Below are 24,475 nucleotides of genomic sequence, written 5' to 3'. Positions count from 1 at the left end.
CAAACAGTGGGAAAACTAAACAGTGGGAAAACTGAACAGTGGGGAAACCAAACAGTGGGAAAACTAAACAGTGGGAAAACCAAACAGTGGGGAAAACAAACAGTGGGGAAAACAAACAGTGGGAAAACCAAACAGTGGGGAAAACCAAACAGTGGGAAAACTAAACAGTGGGGAAAACAAACAGTGTGAAAACTAAACAGTGGGAAAAACAAACAGTGGGAAAACTAAACAGTGGGAAAACTAAACAGTGGGAAAAACAAACAGTGGGGAAAACAAACAGTGGGAAAACTAAACAGTGGGAAAAACAAACAGTGGGAAAACTAAACAGTGGGAAAACTAAACAGTGGGAAAACTAAACAGTGGGAAAAACAAACAGTGGGAAAACTAAACAGTGGGAAAACTAAACAGTGGGAAAACTAAACAGTGGGAAAACTAAACAGTGGGAAAACTAAACAGTGGGAAAACTAAACAGTGGGAAAACTAAACAGTGGGAAAACTAAACAGTGGGAAAACTAAACAGTGGGAAAACTAAACAGTGGGAAAACTAAACAGTGGGGAAAACAAACAGTGGGAAAACTAAACAGTGGGAAAACTAAACAGTGGGGAAAACCAAACAGTGGGAAAACTAAACAGTGGGAAAACTAAACAGTGGGAAAACTAAACAGTGGGAAAACTAAACAGTGGGGAAAACAAACAGTGGGGAAAACAAACAGTGTTTGAGTTTGTTTCTTTATTAATCCTCTCAGTTATTATTGTTCATGATCATAGGAGAGCTTATGAGCTGCGTGATGTTTTTGGAGAAAGCGTGTGTTATTGATGCTCCTTTTATTGATAGTACTAATGGTGTTTGTGCAGTAGTCCCTGTCAGAGAGATGAAAATAAATAGAGGGAGCGCTGCGGAGTTAAGACGCGTGTTTAATTATTAATTGAGCCATTACTGAGAGAGATTGCCTTTTTTTGATTTAAGGCAGGAAGCTGGCTTCAGGGAGAGAAAAAGCTATTACAGAATTCCCAGCCTGCAATGCAGCTGTCCATCGCTCTGCCAATGCACTAGTGGAAACACACACCCTGTTAAACGGCCTTATTCCATAAATTCTTCTTCTTCAATATTTATAGCATTTAACATTACAATGACATTGTCATGTTCTATTTATAGAGAGCGGTAGGGAGGTCGGCGTGCCGACGGGACTAAGCCACAGCACCTTCCTGGTCGCTCCTCTGCTCTGGAAATCAAGGGATTTGTTAGTTTTATATTACAGTTCAGGAAATGATGTCAGACCACAACATACTACATTTGTCCTGTGTTTTTCTTCTTCTTCTAAGACAGAAACGCAAATTGATTCAGTCAATTCAGTCTTTTCTAGAAGGGCAATTAGTTCAATGCTGATATGTCACACAATCCCTGAGTGGTTTGCTAGTTGCCCCTTTCATAGGGACTATTAGTTCATTAGACAACTGCTTCCTCTGTGCAAGACCTCGCTCTTCATGAAATATTAACTTAGCTCCAATGTAAAATTACACTGTGTTGAGTGGGGACTTGACGTCTGAACATTGGCCCAGACCAGATATTTTAGCAATTTCACCTGGAGCGTGTTCAGTAGGCATGAAACGGATAACAATGGTCCGAAACAGAGTGAAACCAGGAGACTCTATCTTAACTTGTCCAATACGAAATGCTTTTTTTTGTTTTCCCTTGCAAAAAGTTTATTAATACAATACAACTCTAGACAAGAGCTACGTTTTAAAATGTTTTGTTACCTTGTGCCCTAACGATCACAACCCAGTTATAGTAGCATCCTTTGAAGTCATGCCAGTGCAGTGCCAGTCTTCCTATCCTTAAAGGGCACTGCCAGGCTTTCAGGAAACCCAACACCTGTCCATCATCCTTATCACCGGCTGTCGTCCATGTCAGTGCCAGTGGGTGGTGCAGGGCTGTTGTGACAGAGAGTGGGATTGTAGTTGAAGGCTTTGTGATTAGGCCTCTCTCTGTGCAGCTGTCTCAGTGGTTCATTGACTGAGTATGGATCCAGCTATAGTGCTGCTGGAAAGACGGCACTAAACAGCTAAGGGAACAATAAGGGAGCAAACATCTAATGGAGCAATTACTAAGAAGTCCTTTGTGACCATCACAGCTCTTTTCTGGGAGGTGGTTTATGAGGGCTGTGTCTGATCATGCTGCTGCATAGCATATTGTTCAATATGTTTTTATTCATTTATCATCTCAGCTGTGCTTCCTATTTCAATACAGAGTGATAAGATAGTGAATATGAGGTTTACTACATTGAATCCTCATACTCTTTATCTAGTCTCTGAAGCATAAAAACAGTTTAGTGCCTAACCACCGAGCAGCCTGAGCAGCAGAGGCAGACAGTGCCTTCTCCTCCTCCACTCAGAAAGAACAGAAGAGGTTGAGTTGTTTCAGTGGCCATCTGAGGACCGCTTGGCTCTATCAGTCATTCCCTAGGCCAGCCGAAGACACTGTCCGGGGGTCAGGGTTAAATGATAAACTGCGGCCCTCCCGTCTTTATTTTCCGAGTGTGTGATTCTCATCACCTTTACACCTCCCATGTGTAAACTTCTGCCATCAGCAGCGCTGCGCAACAAATCAGCAAAACAGATGCAGACTTGCTGCGGCTGTGACCTCGTGGTGACACTTTCTTACACCTCAGCTGACATTTCTATTTGTGGACACATCACTTCACATCACGACCACGCTCGGATGAGCCCGCCGCACACCACGGTACTGAAGCAATAAGGCACGCTCGATGAGGAAACACCAAGCAGGCCCATTTAATAAATGATCTGTTCATGTTTGCAAGACAAGAGGGTGAGATATTGTTTAATATAACGTTTGTTAGCTAACGTATTCTCTGCGGCAGCTGGCCACACACTTTGAGCAGAGATAGTGTGGCTGGCTAATATTGGGAATGAACTCCTTTGTCCTCCCTCAGCAGCTGAGAGCATAGACAGAACATAGAGATAGTAGAAACAACCCAGCCCAACCCTACTTAGCTATGGTCTTCCACTGCCCCGGGCCTCTAGCCTCTTTAGAAAGCCCAGTCCTCTCTACACTCATAGAAAAAAGGGTTCCAAAAGGGTTCTTCGGCTGTCCCCATAGGAGAACCCTTTTTGGTTCCAGGTAGAACTATTTTTGGTTCCAGGTAGAACCCTCTGTATAAAGGGTTCTACATGGAACTCAAAATAGTTCTACCTGGAACCAAAATGGTTCTACCTGGAACCAAAAAGGGTTCATCATAGGGTTCTCCTTTGAGGACAGCAAAATAACCCTTTTAGGTTCTAGAAAGCACCTTTATTTCTAAGAGTGTAACTATCTCACTGTGGCATGGCTAGGCTGTGCGATCAAAGGGTTCCTGATGATGGAATGGCTCATTTGGAGATAATCTGCTCTCCCCTGCAGCCATCTTGTGAGGCATAAGACCACTCCGTCACATAGACAGAACACTCTCATCTCCATGGAAATGAGCCACCAACAGCACGGCAGCTTCCATTTTTTCCGTGACCGTTTCAGTAGGGGGCTGATCTAGTGCTGTGGCACCACTCATCTGAACCCAGTATAATAATCTCCTTCTCCAAGAGAAAGACAATCAGCTGCAGCATAGGCAGAGGTATTTGCGTTGTTTTGGTTGGGAAATGCATGATGGTTATCTTATCTCTAAAGCTAGTCAGCCTTGAATGTAATGTGTGTGTGTGTGTGTGTGTGTGTGTGTGTGTGTGTGTGTGTGTGTGTCAACCCTTTCTTCCTAGCTCCAGTTGTTGTGTGTGTGTGTGTGTGTGTGTGTGTGTGTGTGTGTGTGTGTGTGTCAACCCTTTCTTCCTAGCTCCAGTTGTTGTGTGAGTGTGTGTGTGTGTGTGTGTGTGTGTGTGTGTGTGTGTGTGTGTGTGTGTGTGTGTGTGTGTGTGTGTGTGTCAACCCTTTCTTCCTAGCTCCAGTTGTTGTGTGAGTGTGTGTGTGTGTGTGTGTGTGTGTGTGTGTGTGTGTGTGTGTGTGTGTGTGTGTGTGTGTGTGTGTGTGTGTGTGTGTGTGTGTGTGTGTGTGTGTGTGTGTGTCAACCCTTTCTTCCTAGCTCCAGTTGTTGTGTGAGTGTGTGTGTGTGTGTGTGTGTGTGTGTGTGTGTGTGTGTGTGTGTGTGTGTGTGTGTGTGTGTGTGTGTGTGTGTGTGTGTGTGTGTGTGTGTGTGTGTGTCAACCCTTTCTTCCTAGCTCCAGTTGTTGTGTGAGTGTGTGTGTGTGTGTGTGTGTGTGTGTGTGTGTGTGTGTGTGTGTGTGTGTGTGTGTGTGTGTGTGTGTGTGTGTGTGTGTGTGTGTCAACCCTTTCTTCCTAGCTCCAGTTGTTGTGTGAGTGTGTGTGTGTGTGTGTGTGTGTGTGTGTGTGTGTGTGTGTGTGTGTGTGTGTGTGTGTGTGTGTGTGTGTGTGTGTGTGTGTGTGTGTGTGTGTGTGTGTGTGTGTGTGTGTGTGTGTGTGTGTGTCAACCCTTTCTTCCTAGCTCCAGTTGTTGTGTGAGTGTTTTCAGCTGCTGTGTTTTGTTTGAAGAAGATCCCAGCTGTGTGCTTTTAGCCCGTCTGCATTGTTCATTCAGAGCCAATGTTGTTTGCAGATGAGGCTGTAACGTTCATTAATATAGTCAGAGTAGGTGATTGTAGCCAAACAGGATAATGCTTGGATAATGTACAATCACTGGCAGAGGACAGTCGGCAGCCTAGATGGATATTACTAACATGCTTGTAATGGATTTGACGTTTTGGGAAGCAGTTCACACATGCTTAGAAAGAGGAGAAATCCGTAGCCAAGAACAGGATGGACATAAAAGGGTTTAAATTCCATGACAGGGAGGAAAACATCCATACTCTATACGCTGAGGGAGGGGGCATGCCAGAAGGATGCTGTGTGAGATGAGAGTCCACGCTAGGGAAGCATGAGTCCAAGCAAACAGAAATATCAGCCGTGGCATATGAAGTATTATCATAAGAGTCGGGTGGTCCACTTCTGGTGTTTGTACAGTACACTAGCTCTCCATCATGTGGCAACATAAAGTTAGTGTATGTGTTGGTGTCAGTGCTCACTTTAAGACAGAGCCTCTCTGTCTGCTACCACGCAGCAGGCTGAGACTACAGACTACAGCATTCTCTGTTCCAAAGTCCACCACACATATAGGGTTAGTAGTGATAGACCCCGGTAATTAGCCCTGAACTCAACACATGACCAAATGAGTAATGAGATATGCACCACTGAGGAGAGTTGTGCTCAAATCAGACTCCATATTTTACCCCCGCATGGCCTTGCCAGCGTTATTAATCGCTCTCCATATTTTGTTAAGAGAGACAAGCGGTAATTCGTTCAGACACGGGGTCTGCTGTTTGGCTGTTGGTTTTGGCTACCGCTGGTATTCCCCATTCTGTGGTTCTGGGCCCGGTCGACTCTGACTGGCCCACTAATGGCTGCTCACTCTAATGCCCTATTCAGACACCCAGAGAAGCGACTAGAGAGCCTGTTATTCTAGTGCTGCTGTGGAGAGGAGGAAGCAGCAGGACTGAGAGACCAGTGCTGTTTGCTTTGGGTAGAAATAGAGGAGAGTAGAGACAGTTCTACATCACCTAGGGAGCACTGAGCACCAGTTATCACTACATAGGTCAACTATTTTACACAGACACACATGCCTTACAAATAGATGTAATGGTCTTGAGATAGTTGGATGCTTTTTGTTTTCTTTACAAAGGACTTCATCCAGATGTGCGGTATGGCCAGCCTAAGGTTTGGAGTGGGTGTGTTGACTGAGTGATAGACTAAGTGGATGCAGTGTTGTGCTGGGCAGCACAGGAGGCCCTACAGGAGGCCCTACAGGAGGCCCTACAGGAGGCCCTACAGGAGGCCCTACAGGAGGCCCTACAGGAGGCCCTACAGGAGGCCCTACAGGAGGCCCTACAGGAGGCCCTACAGGAGGCCCTGTAGACCAGCTGTAGTATAGTGCTGTGTGTTAACAGTATTATCAGCACAAGCCCACTGTAACGCCAGGCTAATCTTGGATCAGGTGCGTCAGAAATGGAAGTAGAGGGGTCAGGGTCTTCAGAGAGGATGAGCCGTCTGTGCCTCAACCCCTTTAAAGCTAATAAAATACACTTGAGACACTTTTAGCACAAGCATTTACACACAATCAACTCAGAGAGAGATACCTCAGTCTGGTTTTTGTCTTTCCCATCCAGAGGTTTAAGACAGCATGCAGATGCTACGGGTACTGTGAAATCATCATCAGATAATAGTCAAGTATTTGATTTGTTCCATTTCAGCTTGCCGTGTGTAACAGTGAGCCAGAAGCTCCTCCAGTTGTTTAGACCGGTTTCATCTCCTGAATCAGAGTCCAATTTCTCCCTTGGCTCCAAATCCCCCAGCCGTCACACCTTCTCCATCTCTGTGCTCAAAACAAATCAATTATTCTCTGCACGTAGAGCAGTAAAGTGAAATGCTACAGCTCATATCAGTTTTGAAACTGACTAACATGGCTACTCTTGTGCTGCCGAGTGTTGGCCCAGTTCCTCAGGCCCTGTCAGCACAAAGTGTGCTTGTGTGTGTGTATGTGTATGTGTGTGTGTGTATGTGTGTGTGTGTCTGTGTGTGTGTATGTCAGTGATGAGAGCAGACAGAGTTGTGTGTCCTGCAGCAGGGAGTCAGCCCACAATAGCCCCACAGCTCATGGGCTTGTCTCCATTAGTTTTCTTGACATGACTTCCTGCCCTCTGCTCCCTCTCTCCTCTCCTCTGCCTTATTAACTTCCCCTCTCTCTCTCTCTCCCTCCCTTCTTCCCTCCTTCCTTTCCTCTCTCCCTCTGAATGCGTGTTTATGGCTCTCTCTCTCTCCCTCTTGCTCTTCATGGCAGCACTCTAATCAAGAATGATGGATTGGGTGCTAGGAGGCACTGGGAGTGTTTGCTAACCTGATACACCAGCGTATTCTCACCCCTTTTGTTGTCTGTGTGGAGGACATGAGGGATCCCAAACAGTGGAGGAGGCTTTGTGTGTCTTTCTAGTTAAGCTCTGCATGAGAACTAGTCTAAACATCTGCACCTTAGTCTTATAACAGTGAGGGAAAAAGGTATTTGATCCCCGCTGATTTGCCCACTGACAAAGAAATGATCAGTCTATCATTTTAATGGTAGGTTTATTTGAACAGTGAGAGACTACATAAGTCAATTACTTATTTCCCTCATTAAAATGCAAATCAATTTATAACATTTTTGACGTGTGTTTTTCTGGTTTTTGTTGTTGTTATTCTGTCTCTCACTGTTCAAATAAACCTACCATTAAAATTATAGACTGATCATTTCTTTGTCAGTGGGCAAACGTACAAAATCAGAAGGGGATCAAATACTTTTTTTCCCTCACTGTATGTCATCAGCTTTGACAAGAGATGTATAGCAAAAGGGGCTATCTTTCTGTCTTTCTTCCCCTCTCTGTGTGCCATTTACAAACATCCCCTCCTTCACTGTCTTCAGCTCTGACTAATGAAGTGGAGCTATTTTCTATTTTCTGCTGAGATTTACTCATTTTCAATGTATGGCAATTAGAGGAGGAAAATGGCATTTCTCTCTCTCTCGCTTTCACTCACTCACTCACTCACTCACTCACTCACTCACTCACTCACTCACTCACTCACTCACTCACTCACTCACTCACTCACTCTCTCGCTCTCTCTCTCGCTCTCTCATATTCAACAGCTGTCCCGTCTCCATCTGCAGCACTAGCCTAATGGTTAAGCACCCCAGGAGCAGCTTAGCACTGGTTACACTCTGAACATAGTCCTCCTATAGGTGTGGTGTTGATTGCATCAGTGTGTCTGTCTACTGGACAGCTTGTGTCCTTGCATTTGAAACCTAACCTCGGGCACTTTCAATATCACCGAGTTGATATCTATAGAGAAACAGCCCTCCACCCCCCCCCCCCTACCCTGGTCTGGTAGATAGTGTTGTTCCTCATGTAGGGGATGAACAACAGTGGGTGTATTTATCATGGAAACTCATATTTAACAGTCTGCTAGTGGTTTTATCTGAATCAATAAAAGTGCATTCTTCTTATTCTGTTTGGTCCATTACAAACGGTATATATTTCATTTCCTTGGATTACCCATTAATCCATGAATCGTTAATTTTGTCTCAGGCATTGTATGTGTCCTGTGCACAAGCCCATCCAATAGGCATAGGTCAATCTTTTGCATTTAGGAGCTAGGCCTATCTGTTTCTGAGAGCATATATTTACTCTGAAAAACTGTGATTTATAGGCTAGTCTTTGTGATTCTTGGATGAGTGCAATGTGAGACATCTGTGTGGAATTTCAATTGGAAGCAGGAATGCATTGGTGAAGGGTAGACCATTGACAAGCTCTAATGAGTACATACTGTAGGTATTCAGGCAGCAATCTAAAGCCTTTGATCATTGGAGCCCGTAGAGACTCGAAGGCTGGGCATGCAATAACACCAAGGTAAAACATGGAAACATTACAGAAACATGCAACAGTCGATGGATGATCTCATTCTAACTGACGACATTGTTCTTGTTGTTGAATGTAAGCTTAGCTTCACTAAGAAGCTTGCTGTACTAGTATTTTACTGGAAAGCGATCCATATCCCGCTCTTTATAAAAGCACAATTTTTAATCATTTGGATTAAACAGGTGGGAATCTACATCAATATCTTTACTAAAACCCACAGTCCAATTCAAAGCGAATTGACACAGTTATCTTGAAAGCACTTGACGAAACACAATCTAGCAGAAAATATTTATCCTACCCCTTCATGGTTCTGAACGGCTATGGCCGCAAACGACAAAACATTGAATGATGGTATGACAAATGGTGAAGAGCTGTCAACCTTCCAATTGTTGCTTTGCTTTGGGGGTCAAGAGGGGAGAACAGTGAGGCTATATATTGAAATAGAGATCAGAGTGGAGAAGACAAGTATGCAGGCTCTTTCAGCTCCCTGTCATGCCACTTGGGATCTGTTGAAGGATTTTCATTCAGCCATTTCCTTCCATTGAGAAGTAATCAGTCACTGAAAGATAATACTATATCCACTTAGTGACATGTGGGCTCATTGCAGGTTCATTCTTGAACTGGTGTGGTGGAGTACCTTTATTTACATCTCCAGATCCCCAGGAAAAAGCATATCCTAAAAACACATCTCTGCTGAGACTTGAAGCTTGGAGGTCTTGTTTTTCTGTCCTGTTTTTCCCTCTTTTCTGTGTGGTATGTAAACCAGCTGCTGGTCTCAATAAAGCATGCTGTCCTGCAGGGCAACAACGCAGTATTGTTGAGATTGCTAAGGCATTATGCAAGCCTAAGTAAAGCTTCCACACAGCTAAAGAATTACAGCCCACACTGAGCTTTGTGGTGCCCTGTAGAGACTCTGAAAAGGTCTTGAAGGTATCGAGGAGGAAAGGCGGGGATACTTGGTTGGTTCATTGGTTGGTTTTCTCTCTCCACTGCTCCATGATGGGGAACAGGAGTCCAGAGCCTTTATTAGAAGTGGCAGGCGTTGTCTCCAGTCATCTAGGTAATTGCACCGCTGCGTCCTCTCCTGTAATCAATCGAGACAGCTGCCGCCACTGCGTTCGAGTCCAGTAGGCGAGTGTGTCGTGCTAATTAATGGATTGATAAGGCTAGTGCGCTCAGCTCCACGCCGCACCGCACATCACAACTTCCTGAGATTTCCTTGAAGTTCATAGATGTTTCTCCCGCTGTCTGTCTGTCCACACAGTCTCCAGGGCAACTGCCATGGTCAGGGGTCAACAACGGTGAAAGGGGTCACATTCCAGACTGCAGGGTGGCCTGTGTGTGTCAGAAGAGCCATTAGACTTGAGCTTTATGTTGAAAGGCTGAAAGATGTCATCCGCCCTCTTTTCTTCAGGAAGTCTCAGTGGCACTGACCTCATACGACCCGAGGGGTTTTCAGATGAGGCTGGGAGTGATGGGTTTTAGGGTTTGGGAGGGGGTGAAGGGGTCTTGTCCTTCTGGAACTCATTGTGACCAGAGTTTAATTAAAGTTTAGAGTGGAACAAGGGTCTAGTTTGGCCACCACTGAAGCAGAAATACATGGCTTGGGCCAGATTTTGTCCAGTCAGAACATACAGGCATCCATACTTTTATTAATAAACCTTTATATTGACAGGGAAGTCCTACTGAGACGAGGGTCCCTTTTTCAGATGAATTCTGCATAAATACATTCAACATACAATATACAAAATTACAAAATATGTATTTTTTAAAACAGACACATTTATCAATATAGTCTCTGATCATTTCTCTGAACTGACCAAGGGGGACCAGAACACCTCGTTTCAGAGACCTCTGTGAGTTTTTACAAAAGGTGCTAATCTGCATCACCCCCTTCGACAGCAATCACGTGCCACAGGAGAAGATGGCATATGCCTGGTGCCACATATGTCCATGTGGATTTGAATCCAAGCGCAGCATGCAGAAACAGAGACACTGATTCATACCAGACAGGGCTGCCAGCCCAGCTCTTCCAAATGAACATTAGGTGCCCACAGTGGATGTGCAGGCTTTGACAGTAAACGTGTTACAGCTTCACACCCATCCCATTCTGTTGCCATCCGAGTCCTTTTGTCAGCTGCAATGGACAGAACTAATTGAAACACGCCAGCTGTCCCCACTTTCTACATATCTTGGCAGCCTCTCCCTGTTCATTTCCCATTAACATCTCTGAGTGATTTCACAAAGCATTGCCTTGGCCTCCCACTAAATGCCATTCCAAACGCTCCCAGGCAGATTAAACAGTGTGAGGATGAAGAAACTGACCATCGCATATTTCACTGTGATTTGATTATTAACGTGACGATTTGCTGCTACTCAGCTAGCCGGGCTCCCATTCCTTCATTATCCTCCAAAATCATTTAGATCAAACCACTCCGCCTCTTTCTGTTTTTCTTCTTGTAACAGAATGGATCGCAGGCAGGCAAGCAGCAATGAGGTGTTGATTCCCAAGGCTGCGTGGGTTTCCTGTCTCCTGCCAGTACCTGTTTTAGTCATTTTCCACAGCCACTCAGTCGTGAGCTAGAGGTAGCTAGGCCTTGGCATGCACAGACAGACGCTAGAGAGGTCAAAGAGGAAAAAGCTCAACGTTGTGAATTCCACTACTGAGAAACAAGAAAGTTTCCTGTTTGAGCAGTGCCAAGCTGGAAGGGAGATCAAGGTGGAGTGTGTTTTCTACAGAACCGTCTGCCTCCTCCAACTTCTTCAGGAGACTCCTCACTTTATTTATTTATTTTTGATATATCCTTTTTTTTGTGGACGTCCCAGACTGTTCATGTTCTGGTAAAGTGATGATGTGATGTGAGCGAACCGCAGAGTTTGCCTTGTAAATGAGAATGCCCGGTGGGCGAGGTGACTGCGATGACTGGGGTGGCTTGGATCTCTTCTCTCTTTTCACAGCGCCAGGCTTCAATGGCCTCTGGTCATGATGGAGAGAATTTACATACCCCTATGTTCTAACTTTAAAACTTTATTTGCATACAGGTTTATTACTCCCCCTCTCTCTTGGTTGTACTGCATACATTGGCGGTGGTGGCTGTGGTGGCCAGGTTATTCATACACCTCTCTGATTTGCATGAGTGATGGTTTGGTTGGCGACTGAATTAGGACATGATTTAGATATCTAATCCAGAGGGAGGTCGGGCTCGTTTGCAGGTGGCCATCCCAGGTGTGCCTGAAATAAATGGCAAAGCGTTGACAAAGCGTTGACAAAGCGTTGACAAAGAGTTATGTTCTATTATTTGCAAGTCATCCTTCATTTGGGTATCTACTAAAGTAAACCAATATGTTTGGATGCAAAAATAGTAATTATACACAGTAGAACTGCTTTGGCTCTCAATGGTCTGTTGTTGTTTCATTGAAATCCTCTTGTATTTTGTTCATTGATAATTGATTATGGACAACCTCTTATTCACAACCTATTCTCCCCAAGAGGAGAGGGGTTTATGTGAAGTCATGCACGATCAGTCAATGGGAAATACCATTATACTTTTGGTAAAGTATTCCTTTTTAGGGCAATATCAGTAGAAATGGTAGAAATAGGGAGGTTCAAGACATCACAGTAAAATGGAGGAATGTATTGCAAAAGGAAATAGCAAAATTGTATTATACTGGGAAAGATTGGTTAGTCTGTGGACATTGGAAGGTTGGAGTTAACATCAGAATGAATGATGGATTGGCCGCTGTGTGTGAAAATTCAGCACTTGAGGAAATTTGGAATATACTGTATGTATAATTATTTAACTTCATGTACCGTACATGTGGGCGAAACATTTTGTCCGTTAGTCTGCTGTAATCAGGAGCGGGCTGGTAGGGTAAAAATAAATACAAGTAATGCACAACCTGCATTTACATGTAAAACATCCAAGACTCATCAAATATCAGTCAATCTCCTCAGACTGACATAATGGTCTCTCTCTGTGAGAGACATGGTGTCATGATGGACCACCTAATCCTTTATTGATGGCTCTGGTTGCTGGCAGCACAGACCATCTGCCCGCTCTGTCTCTCTGGGTGCGTTCCAAATAGCACCCTTTTCACTATATAGTTCACTACTTTTGACCAGGACCCATAGGGATATGTAAAGGGAATAGGGTGCAATTTGGAACGAACCCTGTCAGTGTAGAGGGAGGGATGGAGGGGAGAGGAGTGGTGCCCAGATGTTCCAGGGGGACAGAGAGGGTCAGATGTGAAGGGTGTCAGAGACAGGACAGCTGTGGAACGACCCCAGGGGTCACAGAGGTCACCCTCGTCCCCGATGGACACATCAGTCACAGAGGGGGTGTCCTGAAGCATGTCGTCCATCTGGTGTCCCTTTCCCCCTCCCTCCATCTATCCCGCTTTCCCTCTCTTCGTCCATCCATTCATCCACCCCCCCCCCCCTCCATCTATCCCGCTTTCCCTCTCTTCGTCCATCCATTCATCCACCCCCTCCCTCCATCTATCCCGGATTTCCCTCTCTTCGTCCATCCATTTGTCTCTCCATCCATTCATCCACCCCCCCTCCATCTATCCCGCTTTCCCTCTCTTCGTCCATCCATTTGTCTCTCCATCCATTCATCCACCCCCTCCCTCCATCCCTCATTCCATTCCTCCCTCCATCCCCTCCTCCCTTCTCTCAGTGCCACACCAAATCCCCAGAGTACGCAGGCCACGGGAACAACCATAGAAAGATCAATAGTGGCCTGAAATGTCATCTGGTGAACAGTGATGCCAACACTCCCCAAGGGAGTGTCAATGTCAAATTGTGCACTAACCGATGAATTGTCCCTGACCTCCCGTGCACTGAATACGGGAGTATCACTGTCTCCTCGAGCCCTAACCAGGCCTAGGACATACACAGTGGGGCTGTCCTCAAGCACTGCTTTTTCTCAATCTGTTCCATGTGTTTTCATGTTTTTGTACCCATGTTACGGCTTAATTTGAATGACTATCTCAGATGTTTATTGGTGCAGTTTGGCTTGCCTGCTGAATGAAGTTCAGGAAGATAACATTTTCTCCTGAGAGATGAAGGAGAAGTTTAAACCTGAAGGTTGTGATTGACTGTGGAACTACAGTTGACAGTCATCAGATTCAGTTGCGAGGAGAGCTGTTAGTTGCTTTGGGCGGTGACAGTATTAACAGTGAAATGGTGCTTTGGGCGGTAGGTAAGTATTACTAATTGAAATGTTCTTGTAACAGCATTAATCCCTGTGATGAAACATGTCAGAGAAGAATTCCTGTCACTTGGATACTACCAGGCCCTCGCTTTACCATCAGACAAGAATACAATCTAAACTTGTTATGGGATTGGTACATTCTCAACAATAACAAACATGTTGTTCCATTGATGGATCACTTCTCATGTCTCTGTGTGTTTGCTGTAGGCATATGCTCAACACAGTATGAACCAGATAGTAGCTGAGGGCCATATATGATAGCATACCATGTTACCATCAGCCCCTAGGCATACCAGACAGTAATAGGGATTGTAATGTGACCATAACACATTCACAATCAGATCCTGCCCTTCATTAGAATGAGAAGGCAGAACCTGGCTGTGTGTGTGTGTGCATGTGTGTGTGCGCGTGTGAAGTGTACGGCCCCTCCCTCGGCCTGGTCTAGTCTGGCAAACTGTTTTAATGAGGAGATAGAGAGTCTCAGGCTGACACATCAGGTCCCCCCTGCCTCCATTACACCCCATTATAATCATCATTAAGATAACCCACCACCGCTCATTGTGTCCTCAGTATTACAGCCTCAGCCGTCCTATTGGCTTCCTTCCTCCACAATGTGTCTAGGAAAGAGAGGGGTTTCCACGGCAACGTCAGTGAAGGGCGACATTTCGACAGATAATTATTTGCCTCGCTCTCATTTTCTCTCTCTCGCGCTCGTTCTCTCGCTCTCTCTCGGCCTACCCAGACAAGGAATCCTTATTTAAGACCCTTTTTATAATAAAGCCGTATTATTATACCCAGACCTGAATTCATTTGGAAAGTCGTGACACCTTTGCCTCCCCCGCTGCTCCTGTAAAGGCGAAGGGGGAACGTGTTTAAAATCTCCATACAGCGTTTTATTACCCTTTTATGGGCGTTAGAATCCTTGGATGATTAAGCGGGTTCTATTAAGCCCTAGATATTCCAATAGGAGTCTGCCTGCTCTGAGGAGCTGAGCTCTCACTGGCTGCTAGAGGCAGTAGGCTAGCTCTCATTTGTCACTGGCTGCTCTCTGCGGCACTCTGAGACTCCCATGGAGCTGTTTAATTGAGGCTCTAGTAAGCCTTCTTGAATCTCTGCTGCATTAGAGGCAGAAGTTAGAGATGGTTAAAGGGCCATTCTGTCCCAGTCTGTCTTTCTTTCTCTCCCTCTATCTCAATCTGTCTCTCCATTTTCTCCTTCCTCTTTAATATTTGTTCTCTTTACTTGTAGGTTATATTTCTGTATTCAGAGTGATTCCACTTCCCAGGTGATTTGCTCATTTGAAACCTATATTTTAGGTGTAATGCTGCTACCACTGTCTTGGTTAGGCATATTCCATTCACCCTGCATTTTGTTATGAAGAGAGCTGACTGTGGTCAGGAAAACACAGTGAAATATGCCTTTATCACCACTAGCACTTGTCAGCCACCATTTTCTCGAGCAGGGCTTTTTGCCTATAGATTCCAATTAAAGCCAATTAAAGTTCTCTGTGGCATTATTTATTTAGTAGAAACATTGTAGCCCATTAAAATGTTATGCTCTTGGTACTGAATATGGAAATTCATTGGAATTCTCCTCGTTACAAAAGCTCCTTGTCTTCCCAGGGACCCAGATGAAGTAGCTGGCTGGGTTCAAAGTGTTTGGCTGTAGCCTACAGCTTTAGAAATCCCTTGAAAGATCTGTGGGGTGAAGACGCAGCAAGGCCATGATAAGGGGCCGTGATCTCTTTTCACAGCACAATTGAAACATAATTATTTCATGCCAGATTGTGTGCTCAGCAAAGCCCTGAATAGTAGTGGCATTTAACTTTAATTAGGTGTGATTTATTCATACTGACTGGATCGCTCGCAGAAATTGGATCATCTGATTATAGTCAAGCATGAAAATGACCTGATTAAACACTTCATAAAACCTAGGGAGGGAAAGAAAAAGGGATCCTTGGGTAGGAGACGTGTAGAGGCAGTACGGTGAGGGAGAGAGGGGAGGGGACAGGGGAGGCAGGCAGATACACTATATATACAAAAGTATGTGGACACCCCTTCAAATTAGTGGATTCGGCTATTTCAGCCACACCCGTTGCTGCCAGGTGTATAAAATCAAGCACACAGCAATGCAATCTCCATTGACAAACATTGGCAATAGAATGGCCTTACTGAAGAGCTCAGTGTCCTTTCCAACAAGTCAGTTCGTCAAATTTCTGCCCTACTAGAGCTGCCCCGGTCAACTGTATGTGCTGTTATTGTGAAGTGGAAATGTCTAGGAGCAACAACGGCTCAGCAGCAAAGTGGTAGGCCACACAAACTCCCAGAACGGGACCGCCGAGTGCTGAAGCATGTAGCGCATAAAAATCATCTATCCTCGGTCATCTGTTCTCACTACCGTGTTCCAAACTGTCTCTGGAAGCAACGTCAGCACAAAAACTGTTTGTCGGGAGCTTAAAGCAGCCGTACACAAGCCTAAGATCACCATGCTACGCTTCGGCTGGAGTGGTGTTAACTCTTGATACTACCCATCCCGGATCCGGGATCGTGACTACAGGCTCAGCTCATTACCATAACGCAAAATGCGAAAAAATATTCTTAGAAATATTTAACCTCCACACCTATACAAGTCCAATAGCTCAAATGAAGATAAACACCTTGTTCATCTACCCAGCAAGTCAGATTTCTAAAATGTTTTACGGCGAAAACACACCACACATTTATATTAGACCACCACCGAAACAAAAGACAAGAGGCGGCCATTTTGTCCCAGAAAATATAAAATTATAAAAGCAGGATTAAAAAATAAATAATTCACTAACCTTTTGAAAATCTTCATCAGATGACAGTAATAGGACGTTACACAGTAAAAAAAAAAAATCTATAATATGCTATTTATATCCATAAATCTCTGTTTACAATGACGACATTTTTGAAAAATGCTACTCAAATGTCCGGAGAAATGATGATAGCTCCGACAGATAACGTCAGATAACAAGCAATACACATGACTAAATATACATGTTCTACATATAGTTACAAAGATACACTTCTTCTTAATGCAACCGCTGTGTTACATTTATTTTTAACGTTACAGAATTCGTTCACTAGGCTACAATATGAGGCGGCGCTCAGATATTAGCAGTATGTCTCCTCTACGTTTGGAGAGCACAGAAACCCAAAATTAACCACATAAATATTCCCTTACCTTTGATGTTCTTCGATCAGAAGACGTGGAAGGAGTTATACTTACCCAATACATTGTTTGGTTTCAAGTTGTGTGTCTCTGTATTAGCATATGCCAACAGCTTCAGCTGAAATGCACCCAAAATGACTTCTGGTCCCGCACTCTTGCTCATCAAAACTTCAAAATTACATATTATATGTCGACTAAACTGGTCAAACTAAGTGCAGAATCGAGCTTTAGGATGTTTTAATCATGTAAAACAAAGATCAGCGCGAACAGACAAACCGACGTCAATTGGTGTTTCATGGAAAAAGAGACCGACGCGCGCAATAGAGTGCATGTATTTTCGCGTGACCCGAATGTTTTAGCCCGCCAAAGGACGGGGGCGCGCGAGATTCTCACAAAGAATGCATCATTTGAAAGCAGACATCGCGCTGAACACATAGAAACTGTTCCTGGATCCGTAGCTGGTTGGGAAGGGTGGGGGCGATGACGTCAAAGTTGTCCCAACTTTTCTGTTGCCAAGAGGGTGTTTGGAAGAAAGGCTGCCCTGGGAGTTCTGCTTTACATACAGACATAATTTAAACGGTTTTAGAAACTTTAGAGTGTTTTCTATTCAATAATTATTATTATATGCATATATTAGCAATTTTTTGAAAAAATATTTTCAGTTTACTATGGGCACGCACTTCCTCCAAAGGGGGCAGTATTCAGCCCTAGGTTTAGCTCCCCGCCATTGGACTCTGGAGCAGTGGAAATGCTTTCTCTGGAGTGATGAATCACGCTTCCCCATCTGGCAGTCCAACGGATGAATCTGGGTTTGGCGGATGCCAGGAGCACAGTACCTGCCCCAATGTATAGTGCCAACTGTAAGGTTTGGTGGAGGAGGAATAATGGTCTGGGGCTGTTTTTCATGGATCTGGCTTGTCCCCTTAGTTCCAATGAAGGGAACTTTTAATGCTACAGCATACAATTACATTCTAGATGATTCTGTGCTCCTATCTTTGTGGCAACAGTTTAGGGAAGGCATTTTCCTGTTTCAGCATGGTAATGCCCCCATGCACAAAGCGAGGTCCATACAGAAATGGTTTGTTGAGATCGGTGTGGAAGAACTTGACTGGCCTGCACAGAGGCCTGACCCTTCAAACACCTTTGGGATTAATTGGAACGCCGACTGCGAGCCAGGCTCTGTGGCCGACCTCTATAATGTTCTTGTGACTGAATGGAAGCATCTCCCCGCAGCAATGTTCCAACACCTAGTGGAAAGCCTTCCCAGAAGAGTGGAGGCTGTTATAGCAGCAAAGGGGGAAGCAACTCCATATTAATGCCCATGATTTTGAAATGAGATGTTCGACGAGCAGGTGTCCACATACTTTTGGTCATGTAGTGTATTAGTTTTTCTTTTTCATCTGCACACATGGTTCTCAATAACAGTTAGACAGACACTTCTCCCAGCTTTTTCAGTACACCAGGCAATGGTATATCTACATCCTCCCTTAACATTCCTTGTCTCTTTGCCTCTGCAGGTGTGACGACGAATGAGAATCCAGAGTCCAAGGCTGTCAGCTCGGCCAAAGTATCAGGGCTCCAGCGTAGCCAGGAGCAGAGTAACGAGGTGTCCTTCACTCCGCGTGTGTCCAGCCCCACCCCGGCCTCCCCGCCTACGGGCTCCCCTGCCCCCTCTGCCACCGCGGCAGCCCCCCCTCAGCCCCACCCAAGGGTGCGGCTCTCCTCCCCGCCCCCCCCTCCTCATCAAGAGAGAGTCAGACCGGGCGCTGCCCATTCCCACCCCTCCCCTGCTGAGGGCCCAGCCCCACCCTCTCCAGGAGCATCGGGTCCCTGTCTCGCTCCCTCTCCCCCAGCACCAACACCACGCCAGGCCTCTCATCAGCCACCAACATCACCAGCATCACCCACTGCAGTACAACAGCCTGCACGACATCAGGTACAGTAGGACCACATCTTATCTGTATGCTCTGGGTCTGTTTAGTTATGCCTAGCTCTCTTATATGATCTGGGTCTGTTTAGTTATGCCTAGCTCTCTTATATGATCTGGGTCTGTTTAGTTATGCCTAGCTCTCCTACATGATCTGGGTCTGTTTAGTTATGCCTAGCTCTCCTACATGATCTGGGTCTGTTTAGTTATGCCTAGCTCCCTTTCATGATCTGGGTCTGTTTAGTTCTGCCTAGCTCTCTTATATGATCTGGGTCTGTTTAGTTATGCCTAGCTCTCTTATATGATCTGGGTCTGTTTAGTTCTGCCTAGCTCTCTTACATGATCTGGATCTGTTTAGTTCTGCCTAGCTCTCCTACATGATCTGGGTCTGTTTAGTTATGCCTAGCTCCCTTTCATGATCTGGGTCTGTTTAGTTCTGCCTAGCTCTCTTACATGATCTGGGTCTGTTTAGTTCTGCCTAGCTCTCTTACATGATCTGAGTCTGTTTAGTAATGCCTAGCTCTCTTACATGATCTGGTTCTGTTTAGTTCTGCCCAGCGCTCTTACATGATCTGGTTCTGTTTAGTTCTGCCTAGCTCTCTTACATGATCTGGGTCTGTTTAGTTCTGCCTAGCTCTCTTACATGATCTGGGTCGGTTTAGTTCTGCCTAGCTCTCTTACATGATCTGGGTCTGTTTAGTTATGCCTAGCAGTCTTCTTATACTTTATACCTTGCTGATATGATATGATACAATACCTCATTGACTTACGTCAGATAGCGTGTTGATTCCACCTGCACTGATCTGTCACGTATCTAGCAAAGGATAACAGGATAGCTCGAAATGAGTTTGGCTACAATGTGCTATCTTATGTTCGAAAATATGACATTGTCTAATGACCCAATTTCATCCTCAAAACAGGCTGAATTAATCAAAGCTAAAACATTAGTCGTTATGTTGTGTACTCAAAATGGAATTTCAGATCAGCACATCACATATACACATACATTCTCAGAATTCATAGACACAGCTTCCAGTCATGTAATAAACCCACTCAAATTCACTGAACCAGAATCTACAGTTGAAGTCAGAAGTTTACATACACTTAGGTTGGAGTCATTAAAACTTGTTTTTCAACCACTCCACAAATGTATTGTTAATTCTTAGGACTAGGGGTCCCAACTTCCGGTGAAACTGGAGGGAGCGAAATTCCAATAAATAAGCATAAATTATATGGATTTTAAACATTTATGTACATATAAGTGTCTTATATCGGTTGAAAGCTTAAATTCTTGTTAATCTAACTGCACTGTCCGATTTACAGTAGCTATTAAAGCGAAAAGATGTCATGCGATTGTTTGAGGACAGCCCCCCACATCAAAATATTTTTCCACCAGCACAGGTTTCATACATTCACAAATAACGATTAAATATTCACTTACTTTTTGAAAATCTCCCTCCAATTTGTCATCCAAAGGGTCCAAGCTATAACATGTAGTGTCATTGTGTTAGATAAAATCCTTCTTTATATCCCAAAACGTCCATTTAGTTGGCACCATCGATTTGAGTAGTCCACTCTTTCAACATGCAGAGAAAGGAATCCGAAAATCTACCCCTAAACTTTGTTTCAACAAGTCAAAATACGTTTCTATTTACTCTTCAGATACCCTAAAATGTAGTCAAACTATAATATTTCTTACGGAAAGAAGTATGTTCAATAGGAAACCGATTTTAGCAGGTGCATAATGTCTTCATAGCGCACCCAAACACAAATTGCCTCCATAGGAATTGCATCCAGGGAGCTCATTTTCAATATGACCTTTCTCTTGAATTTCTAAGAGGATGGTCCCTCAAAAGAAATTCTGGTTGTTTTTCCTTTGGATTTTCTCCTACCATATCTGTTGTGTTATATTCTCCTACATTATTTTAACATTTCTTTCTTAACACAAACACAAACTTTCTTTCCAATGGTACTAATTATATGCATATCCTGGCTTCAGGGCCTGAGCTACAGGCAGTTTACTTTGGGCACGTCATTCAGACAGGAAGTGGAGAAAAAAGGGGCCTAGCCCTAAGAAGTTTAACAAACTATAGTTTTGGCAAGTCAGTTAGGACATGTACTTTGTGCATGACACAAGTAATTTTTCAACAATTGTTTACAGACAGATTATTTTACTTATAATTCACTGTATCACAATTCCAGTGGGTCAGAAGTTTACATACACTTAGTTGACTGTGCCTTTGAACAGCTTGGAAAATTCCAGAAAATGATGTCATGGTTTTAGAAGCTTCTGATATGCTAATTTACGTCATTTGAGTCAATTGGAGATGTATTTCAAGGCCTACCTTAAAACTTAGTGCCTCTGCTTGACGTCATGGGAAAATCAAAAGAACTCAGCCAAGACCTCCAAGTCTTGGGAGCAATTTCCAAACGCCTGAAGGTACCACGTTCATACGCAAGTATAAACACCATGGGACCACGCAACCGTTATACCGCTCAGGAAAGAGACGCGTTCTGTCTCCTAGAGATGAACGTACTTTGGTGAGAAAAGTGCAAATCAATCCCAGAACAACAGCAAAGGACCTTGTGAAGATGCTGGAGGAAACAGGTACAAAAGTATCTATATCCACAGTAAAACGAGGCCTATATCGATATAACCTGAAAGGCCACTCAGCAAGGAAGAAGCCACTGCTCCAAAACCACCATAAAAAAAGCCTGACTACGGTTTGCAACTGCACGTGGGGACAAAGATCGTACTTTTTGGAGAAATGTCCTCTGGACTGATGAAACAAAAATAAATTGTTTGGCCATAATGACCATCATTATGTTTAGAGGAAAAAGGGGGAGGCTTGCAAACCGAAGAATACCATCCCAACCCGTGAAGCACTGGGGTGGCACCATCATGTTGTGGGGGTGCTTTGCTGCAGGAGGGCCTGGTGCACTTCACAAAATAGATGACATCATGGGGGAGGAAAATTACGTGGATATATTGAAGCATCATCTCATGACATCAGTCAGGAAGTTAAAGCTTGGTTGCGAATGAGTCTTCCAAATGGACAATGACCTCAAGCATACTTCCAAAGTTGTGGCAAAATGGCTTAAGGACAACAAAGTCAAGGTATTGGAATGGCCATGACAAAGCCCTGACCTAGCGTCCCACCTGGCCAACATCCAGTGAAATTTCAGAGCGCCAAATTCAAAAACAGAAATATTATAAAAATTCATAAAACATACAAGTGTTATACATCGGTTTAAATATTAACTTATTGTTAATCCAACCACGGTGTCAGATTTCAAAAAGGCTTTACGGCGAAAGCATACCATGCGATTGTCTGAGAACAGCGCCCAGCAGACAAATCATTACAAACAGTTACCAGCCAAGTAGAGGAGTTACACAAGTCAGAAATAGCGATAAAATTAATCACTTACCTTTCATGATCTTCATATGGTTGCACTCACAAGACTCCCATTTACTCAATAAATGTTTGTTTTGTTTGATAAAGTCCCTCTTTATATCCAAAACCCTCAGTTTGTTCGCACGTTTTGTTCAGTAATCCACAGGCTCAAACGCAGTCAAACAGGCAGACGAAAAATCCAAATAGTATCCGTAAAGTTTTGTAGAAACATGTCAAACGATGTTTATAATCAATCCTCAGGTTGTTTTTGGCCTAAATAATCGACAACCGGACAATAACGTCGGCAACATAAAAGGTAAACAAGAAAGGTGCGCTCTGAGTCATGCGCATGAAAAACCTCTGGGACACTGTAGGGTCCACTCATTCAGAGTGGTCTTACTCTCTCATTTTTCAGAATATAAGCCTGAAACAATTTCTAAAGACTGTTGACATCTAGTGGAAGCCATTGGAAGTGCAATTTGAGTCCTAAGTCAATGGATACTGTAATGGCATTCAATAGAAAACTACAAACATAAAAAAAATCCCACTTCCTGGATGGATTTTTCTCAGGTTTTCGCCTGCCAAATCAGTTATGTTATACTCACAGACATTATTTTAACAGTGGTTTCTATCCAAATCTACAAATTATATGCATATCCTAGCTTCTGGACCTGAGTAGCAGGCAGTTTACTTTGGGCACACTTTTCATCCGGAGGTGAAAATAGTGCCCCCTACCTTTGTGAAGTTAAACCATTTTAAAGGCAATGCTACCAAATACTAATTGAGTGTATGTCAACTTCTGACCCACTGGGAATGTGATGAAAGAAATAAACGCTGAAAAAAATAATTCTCTCTTCTATTATTCTGACATTTCACATTCTTAAAATAAACTGACCTAAGATTTTTTTTAGTAGGATTAAATGTCAGGAATTGTGAAAAACTGAGTTTAAATGTATTTGGCTAAGGTGTATGTAAACTTCCGACTTCAACTGTATATAACTCATTGGTCTTTCTTTCTTTCTTTCTTTCTTTCTTTCTGCCTTCTCTACAGTCACAGCGGCAGCAGCGCAGGCCTCCCCAAACACCACCACCTGCCCCCCTCACCACACCACCTGAGCAGCCTCCCCTCCTCCACCCCGGCCCTGCCTCTGTCCATAGCCAACCTCTCTACCTCACACTATTCCTCCCTGCGAAGCCCGGCCCATCGCCATCCGGCCATGTTCGCAACCCCCGCCACACTGCCGCCACCTCCGACCTTACCCACTAACAGTCTTGTGGTCCCTGGGCACCCTGCTGGCACCCCCTACCCTGGTAAGATTGCCCTCCTTACATCTCTGGTAGCAAGGCTAGTCCGTCTGCCTGTCTTGGCAGCGAGAGTGTAGAAACTGGACACGTTCAGCTATGTGTGTATTCTCCTTGTAGTACTAATATGTTTTCTTAGACTTTGCTATATAGTTTTTTGTGACCTGTTCTCTTGATAAATTAATAATAAGTCAAATCACATTTTATTTGTCACATACACAGTTTACAGCAGGTATAAAAGGTGAAGCAAAATGCTTATGTGCTAGCTCCCTCAACAAAGCAGAACATTAATCAATATAATAAATGTAAGAGTAAAAAATAACAAGTAGTAGAGGTAATAATAGGTCATGATAATGATCTAATGGGACATTTGAGAACAAAGGGATATTCTGTAACATTAAGTAGCAATTCAGCCAAAGTAACAATCTAATGTGATTTTAAAGTAAATTGTTGCAGAAATGTAAACCCAACTGTACAATAAAAGCATCCAAGTACAGAGGGAATAGAAGTTAATTATGTGATATTAAGTAGATGTTAATATGCCAGGTTACATTGACATGAAACCAGTGTTGGGGAAGCTACTTTGAAAATATAGTTTACCACTCAACCAATTACTTCTCAATGGAATATGTTGAGCTACACTAAACCTACCCTTAAGAAAAATAGAGTTTACTTAACTAAAGTGATGTTGAAATATTTGTTCACCACACCCAAACTACTTAGTGGAAAATTATCAAATCTAAATCTGAAATGTCATAGACTACAAATTGCAAGAACAGATCACTCTGGAGTCAGATGTTAACAGAATGTGTAATTTAGCCTATTAAACAGAAACTAATTTCTTGCCTACTTCACCCACCTAAATGTTATTTTGGCAAAAAAAAGTAGTGTGTAGTTCCAGTAGTTAACTACACCACTACTGTACATGGTAAAACGTAATTAAC

At 43.8% G+C, this 24,475-nt stretch overlaps 1 protein-coding gene across 6 annotated transcripts in view; it reads left to right on the top strand.

Annotated features, from left to right (window-relative positions):
• fbrsl1 (fibrosin-like 1) overlaps positions 1-24,475 on the top strand; it is a 149,135-nt gene that overhangs the window by 103,225 nt on the left and 21,435 nt on the right. For all 6 annotated transcript variants that reach the window (XM_031829867.1, XM_031829868.1, XM_020488582.2 and 3 more), the window contains exons 3-4: positions 18,425-18,843; positions 23,281-23,540. In XM_031829867.1, the coding sequence (XP_031685727.1) occupies positions 18,437-18,843; positions 23,281-23,540 (667 nt within the window). In that variant the 5' untranslated portion in view covers positions 18,425-18,436. The remainder of the gene's footprint in view (positions 1-18,424; positions 18,844-23,280; positions 23,541-24,475) is intronic.

This window comes from Oncorhynchus kisutch, linkage group LG8 (genome assembly GCF_002021735.2).
Source record: "Oncorhynchus kisutch isolate 150728-3 linkage group LG8, Okis_V2, whole genome shotgun sequence".
Classification (NCBI taxonomy): domain Eukaryota; kingdom Metazoa; phylum Chordata; class Actinopteri; order Salmoniformes; family Salmonidae; genus Oncorhynchus; species Oncorhynchus kisutch.
The sequence above is the reverse complement of the archived record's forward strand: the minus strand, read 5'-3'. Positions and strand labels throughout refer to the sequence as shown.